At 34.8% G+C, this 7,974-nt stretch overlaps 1 protein-coding gene across 1 annotated transcript; it reads left to right on the forward strand.

Annotated features, from left to right (window-relative positions):
• The first annotated feature begins 504 nt into the window (after window positions 1–504).
• LOC103741070 (olfactory receptor 1052-like) lies at window positions 505–1,452 on the forward strand. The gene has a single exon (XM_008841753.3). The coding sequence runs from the start codon at window positions 514–516 to the stop codon at window positions 1,450–1,452; it is 939 nt and encodes a 312-aa protein (XP_008839975.1). The 5' UTR covers window positions 505–513.
• The last annotated feature ends 6,522 nt before the right edge of the window (window positions 1,453–7,974 follow it).

The raw sequence follows: 7,974 nt of genomic DNA on the forward strand, positions 1-7,974 counted from the left end.
ACACACACTCTACCACTGTTATACATCCCTATTACCTAATTTTATTCTGTTGAGGGGACCGTCTTTGATATGCTGTATTTCTTGCTAGATTTCACATTAACTACTATTAATTTTAACCAAAATGTACAAACAAGAGACTCAGTATAGACATAGATTCAATGTCCAACATCAGTTCTCCTGCTTTTATAAACTAGGTTTTACCTGCATTTTCAAGGAAAGTCAGTTTAGCTTTCTATATACCTTAATGTTTGCATATTTCATGCATCTTTTAGCTAAGAATAAAAAAACTATTTTTCTAATCGTGGAACATTTAATGGAAAAGTAACAATGTTTCAAGAAATTGCTACCTTTTTAGTTATATGTTTCTATGTTTATAAGCAGGACAATGGAAGGGAAAAATTCACTGATACAAATAACATTGCTAGTTTGAGATTCTGAAGGCATTGATAGTTTACTATGACTGCAATTTACCAATATGGTCTATTATTAATAGGCACCAAGAAGCACAATTACATGGCTAATGGCAATTTCACATTTGTTACTGAGTTTATCCTTTTGGGACTGACAGATCAAGCTGAACTGAAAGTGTTTCTCTTCATACTGTTCCTGCTGATCTATGTCATCTCCTTGGTCGGGAATCTAGGAATGCTCTTTCTGATCCAAATGACTCCCAAACTCCAAATGCCTATGTATCATTTCCTTAGCTGTCTGTCATTTGTAGATGCATGCTATTCATCAGTATTTGCACCCAAAATGTTGCTGAACTTTTTTGTTGAACGTGAGACAATCTCGTTCTCTGCGTGCATAGTGCAGTACTTTTTGTTTGTGTCACTGCTCACCACAGAGGGCTTTTTGCTGGCTGTGATGGCTTATGACCGTTATGTAGCCATTGTAAACCCATTACTTTACACAGTGGCTATGACCAAAGCAGTTTGTGTTGGACTGGTGCTTGGTTCATATGTAGGAGGTGTAGTCAACTCATTGACACACATAATTGGCTTAATGAAGCTGTCCTTCTGTGGGCCAAATGTTCTCAGCCACTTCTTCTGTGACCTTCCCCCCCTCTTGAAGTTGTCCTGTTCTGATACATCCATGAATGAGCTGTTGCTTTTGGTCTTCTCTGGAGTCATTGCTATGACCACGCTCCTGATTGTGATAGTCTCCTACATCTTCATTGTTGCTACAATCCTGAGGATCCGCTCAGCAGTTGGCAGACAGAAAGCCTTCTCCACCTGTGCCTCACATCTGACAGCTGTGACCTTGTTCTATGGCTCCATCAGCTTCAGTTACATCCAACCCAGTTCCCAATACTCCTTGGAACAAGAGAAGGTGGTGTCTGTGTTTTACACCCTGGTGATTCCTATGTTAAACCCACTGATTTACAGCTTAAGGAACAAAGAGGTGAAGGATGCTGTGAAAAGGGCTGTGGACATGAAACATTTCCTATGTTAAGACTGCATGTTAGTGAAAAGAAGACAGAAATCACAGATTTGTGTAATCACATTTATAAAGATTGAATAAAGTTTCAGTTAACTGAAACTATAGGATTTATTCAGTTTGTGTTTTGTGTTTTTCATTTATTAAAAGCCATACAATAATCATGTTATGTTACTCTCTAACCTAAATGCTAGACTAAGACCTTGGGTAATTTTCTCTTATATGAGTTAAAAATTATAAATATATATATATATATATATGTGTGTGTGTTGCTACATATACAGAAAAAAAGCATTCAAACACACCAACAAAACCACATAAAATAAAGCATAAAAGACAAAATTCATAAAGTTAAAATTTATCTTAGCTTGTTCCCTACTCTAAAATATTTGTACTTACCCAGAAAGTGGACAGATGTGTTTCAAAATTTTTCCTAGGTTATTTTCAGTCTTATTCTTCACAGTGAATGTGCATGATTAAATTAGCTTTAAAAAATAACCTGGTGTAGATATCCTTTCCATTCACAGAGATGAGTCAGAGCCAGTTCTCCATCCTTGGTTCTGGTTAACCACACATGGAGTCCAATTCAAAGGAACAGCCCAGTGTTGAATCCTCCATAGTGAGGCATTAGTGAGTCCCAGGGAAGCGCTCTCAGAATTGCACTTCATATTTAGAAGAGAAGACTCCCTGACCATTAGAAAGTCATCAGTAATCGTGTCTGTTATTTCTTTCAATGAATGCTCCAGCATCGTTTTTCGACATTAAAGTTAAAAATTTTATAAAAGATGTTCTAGTCATGGGAATCTTGCCCTGCATGTTCTAGCGGGGAGAAACTGAATATAAATACTTTTCTTAACAATCCAATAATACACACGTCTACCAGCATAAAATCATGTTTCACAGAGATCTCTCAAGTTCCTAATAACTGTCCTATCAAAGGAAACAAACAATTAAAAGAAATTGTTATAAAATTAATTTTCAGAATGAAATAATTACCCTGACATGTAGCATTTGAGTAATATTTCAAAATTTTTTAAGACCTATAAATATATTATTTGAATGTAGGTCTCAAATATTTACAGTTATTAGCATTTATACATGAGGCATTCATTTATGTATATTAATATGAAAATTTGAATTTTGGGTTTAAAATAAAATAATGGCATAAAAGACAATTTTATGTAGTCACAATCATTAGAGACCATTTGATAAATTATGCAGGCATTTTCATTAAAAAGGCAGACAAATATTGACTTTATGATTTCTTTTAGACTATATAGCTTATGAAAGAAGATGTTGAAATCCCATGGTAGGGATTAAAAACAGTTCTTTAATTCTGACATGTAAAAGGAAGTAACATTTCATGTGAAAAGAAGGTTCTTTTTTATCTACCACTAATCTTCAAATCATGCTAAAAATGTTATAATACTGTGCTATAAACTAAAACAGTGTTATCACACTCGTGCATGCACACACACACATACACACACAACACATACACAATACTATTTAAGGAGTTCATTAAATTGTGTTGGGGGAGTGAAGGAAAAGTGGGGAGAGGGGAATGGTTCTAAATGGTTTCAAATGATATTGTATGAAAATTTCAAAAATTCAGTTAAAAAATGCAAAAGAAAATATTATTCTACAATGTGAATGCAAATTAGGGAGGCTGACAATCGAATTTTATGATGTAAATGGAAAATAACTAAGATATTCCTATTTATATACATTTAGATCATTACGTAGCATTGTATATGGAGCATTACATTTATATGTAATGTGATTAATATGTAATGCCATCCTACAGTTTTAATATAGTATAGCATTCTGCTGGAAGTAAATGAGACAGTTAAATATACTTCAAATGTCATGTATGGTTCAGTAAATGAAGACTCGGTGTCATCAACTGCCATGGAAATTATCAGTATCTATTCTGAAAGTGGGCCCTTGTATCCCCAATCCCACTGAAATTCTACAACTGTATTCCTGCTGAAAATCAACCTCCAGAGGTTAGGGCTCAGCAGATGATTATCTCAAGGCACTCTCCTCTGGGTCCTCAGAGTGTGTCTCTCAAATATTTGTCAACTTTGTTATTCCATGTATGTAGCTTTGGAGTTTGTGCTTTGGAGACTGGCCTAATAACTCCCTAGGAAAATGAGCCCAGTCTTATATAAAGACCCAGGAAGCATTGCAATGAATTCACAGGCATCATGTCTGGAGTTTATTTTGTAGCTCACAGTCATTACATTGACCCCAGTTATGAAAGCAATTTTCATTTGTCCTTGGTTAAACGTGGCTTACATGCAAATATCAACTCCCAAACACATGAACATCGAGATCATATAATCATCTCATCCAAACTCTACTTCAATAGGGAAAACTGAACTAAAATGTTCTGAGGATCTAGCTGAGTTGATGGGCAAAGTCTGGGATTCGGTCTGCAGCACTGCATAAAACAAGTGTAATGGGACATACCTGGAATTCCAGGACTCCTGAGAATTTTAAGTTTAAGGTCATCCTCGGTTATGCAGGAACTCCTGTTCAGCCAAGATACAAGAGACCCTGTTCCCCCCAAAATTAAAAAATGTTCTACTTAAATTAAACAGTGATACTTTTCAAATTTGAGAACATAATTCTCACTTTAGAACTTACATAAATTTTTTTGACGTGTAAAAGTTCATGTATTCTCGTTCTTCATTCCTAGAAAGCTTATGCGTTCTGAGTTTTCTTATTTCTTTTCCTTTTCTAGGATTCTCACTTAACATCTGGTATTTTCTGTGTGGAAGTTTGGACAATTTCCCTAATTATCCAGGGCAACCTTTAATGTGAATCATATAAATCATAGTACTTATGGAAATAACGTTGTGTGATGATTAGCAATCCTGTCAGGAAGTGTCTCAAACATAGAAAACACTTAATAAATACAAATTGTTCTAATTAGAATCTTGTTTGACATTTTTTCTCAAGGGGGAAAAGCGTCATTTTGACAAAACTGATTGTAATATTCACCATGTATTAGTATGTTTTCATTGTTGTTTCATGTCAAAGCCATTACAAAATGTTACTACCATTTTCATGTGCATATGTTTCCTGGTTTGGGTTCATATGATTTATATTAGTGGCTTAATTATCCTTGTTACCTTCCTATTAATAACATTTAAACTACCATTTAATTCTGCATTTAACACACACTTTAGAATTTTTTAATCTGGTCTTCAGTTATATGACTATCCAACATTTCAGTGTGGCAAATCTGTTGAAACAGATGCAAATCTTACTGCCCTAACCAGTCATATTACTAGTATTAGAAAACCATCTAAATAAGAAAGTTCATCCAGGAGCCTATCAATATATGCATACTTCACATTAAATGCCATCCAAGTCTTTGTGTTATTTCACATTGAAGTATATGTATTACTATAATTACTATCAATCGTGATATAATAGTTGAATCCCTTATATGACCAACAAAATATAATTTAGGAATATTAATAATATGTATATAACATATTGTCTATAATATTATATATACTATAATAAGTGATTTATAATTTCAAACTAGAAGAAAATTAATTTTAAGTTTTATTTTCCTCAGAGAGCTTTATGTGTGTAAGACAAGAATAACTACAATAAATATTCCTCTAAAATTAAGGAAAGGCTATGTAATTGAATTGCATCACTTTGGGAAGAGTGCTAGGGACTTTCTCAGAGCCAACCCTAGCTTTTTTAAACAAAAACTGATTCCAGAATTTCATACAACGTGTTTTGGTCTTATTCAGCCCTCTTCTTCACCCTCTAACTCTAGCTTTTTAATGAATCCCAATGTTCACAATGCACTAGAGAGTCTATCCTCCAAGGCCAAAGCCAAATACAAACACAATCAGAGGAAACTGAGAGACAGGGCCAGAGCTGCTTCTCAACACCAGGTAACTAGCTGTTTGTGTGCTGTACCACAGGGTTTATAAAAGAGTCCCCTAATTTCCAAAATGAGCAAAGGTTGACACAGGTGGAGATAAAGTGATGAAAAGTGTCATGTTCAATCCATTCTGGTCACTCATATCACTAAGATGGAGTCAGGCCAATGGCACAGTCAAAGCCTTTCTGGAGACAGTGCCCCTTGCTCTTTGTGTCACCATGGAACAGTTTTAATGATTTGGAGCTTTGATTTTTTTTTCTAAGTAGAGGAAGGCAATTTATTTGAAGAAATCTCTTCATATCTAACACTGATTACAATAAACTCTTGAAGTTTGCTAAATAAAATAAAGGAGAAATAGTCTTGACTCCACCATAGCCTAATATTAGACTGAAATGTTAATATATTATCTTAGAACTGATTTTAAACAAAAGAAAAATAGAACAGGAATGATGGGTCAGACCAAATTTGCTATTGTGCAAATTAAAATACCAGAAATGAAATCACTGAAGTTAAATAAAAACATGTAGTAAATATCATAAATTCAGTTTGCTTAAAATGGGGAAAATTACATAAATAATACTAAAACAAACATTATTTTTTCAACTACCTTAATTGGAAGAGCCATTTGGGAAGCAACTCAACACAGAGGCTCTATTTTTTTGTCTGGACTGAGTGGGCAATAAATATTTGGACTGCCTTACATTATGTTAGGAAGTTTTTATGTGGTTTTCACAACTTCAGGAAGGTTTATAGATGTTTCTAATAATTTGGTATGAAATTAAAGATTACTCTGAGTAAAACCACTCAGTCTTTTAAACAACATTTGGTTTGAGTAAAATACAAGAAAATCTATACTAATTTGAAATTTTTATTTTTTATTTAATAACTGGGTAGAACTCTAAGGCCATGTCTTTATCACTTTTTATGCTATAATTAAGTATTAGGGAAATTTTATTCTCAGATGATGGGGGTCTACTCTTGTGGAATATCATATTCATAACTTTTCAGCTAAAATGAGGTTCCTTGGTAAGTTAAGGTGAAACATACTCTTTATTTCTCTTGCTAAAAACTCTGCATATTGGCATACGATACATTCTTCAAAAAATCCCTGCAGTAAAGAGAAAATCCCATAAACATTATTTAAACACATATTCTCTGAATATCTAGGAAATCAGCAAATAACAGTTACATATTTGCATTTGACAGTTACATATCTTAACATAAATTTTAATAATCTAACTTTTTAATCCATAAATTAGATCTATACATACAAGTCATCAAATTGCAGTAACAACATACACTATCCCTTAAGATGGATTTGTGCCATTAACTTTAGGAATTAAAATTTGAACATAAAATAATCACAGCATTATGATTTAGGCTAATACAAACAACTGACCAAGAAGTGCTACAGTAAATTAGAGACTACAATAATGGCTGTGGACTTCTGCAATGAATGCCTTTGTGGGAACAAGTTAGTTAAAAAAAAAAAAAAAACCGCAATTTGAGCCAGGCATAGCACTCAGAGGAGAGGCACAGGCCAGCAGCTCTCTGAGAGACTGAGGCCAGTTTCATCTACATAGCAAGTTCTATGCCAGCTGAAACTACAGGGAGACTTTATCTCAAAAATCACAACAAAGGATTTAAAAAAATGTTATTGAGAGGTTTTGTTTATTTTCCAGAAACCCTGTCATTTTCTTTTATACTCTACAAATTAAATTAGATGTGTTATATATTTACATTTATAAACACACATATACATACAGTATTATTTGTGTTTTACTGTTTAACTTATCTATGATAGGAAACATCTTTCCTAGACGCCTTAAAAGTCTACTTGGTCTGCCCTCACCTCTCTCTGCTTCCCTGGGCTGCACAACCTGCCAGCCTCTTTCCTGGACTGGGGCTGACCTCTCAGCTTCCTGATCCTTTGAATCCAGACCAACCCAGTTCCTCAGTGCAGACCCCAGGAGCCCTTGGGGCCTCTTCCTGCCCCCATCTCCCTTTGCATCTCGGGGTGGTATGGCCACCAGGTGCCTGAGACCAGGATCTTTCCTGGGCCCTACTCCCAGGCCAGTCCAGCCCCCAAATTCCTGAGGCCAAAATCTTTCCTGGATGGATCCAGACCTTAGGAGAAAGCCTGAGAGCATCTGATCCTCATCTGACTTGGGCCTCCTTGGGAACTCCTGAAGACAAAAGCAATCTGGCAACTCCAATATAAAATCAAAAAAGATAACCAGAAGCTTAGATGAATCAGCTTTTCATGCCCAAAACATAAACCACAAAGGCACATAAAGTTCAGAAAAAGAAGAAGACCTAAACTTGAAGGTTTGAGCCTCACACAAGAATCAGAAACTACAAAGAAATTCACATGTCAAAATCACAGAGAAAAAATACTAACATGAAAAACCAAAATAACATATCCCCACCAAATACCAGTAATCCTCTAGAGGAACACAATGAGAACCCCCTAGAGAAAATGCAGGGCATGGAACTCAAAAGAACAATGATGAATATGATAAAAGAATTTAGTGAATTTAAAGAACACACAAACAAGGTAATCATAGAGCTGAAGGAAGATAGGGATAAACTTCTGAATGAATTCCGAAAAGAGTGAGAAA

The sequence above is a fragment of the Nannospalax galili genome, unplaced genomic scaffold (genome assembly GCF_000622305.1).
Source record: "Nannospalax galili isolate Female #2095 unplaced genomic scaffold, S.galili_v1.0 scaffold360, whole genome shotgun sequence".
Classification (NCBI taxonomy): domain Eukaryota; kingdom Metazoa; phylum Chordata; class Mammalia; order Rodentia; family Spalacidae; genus Nannospalax; species Nannospalax galili.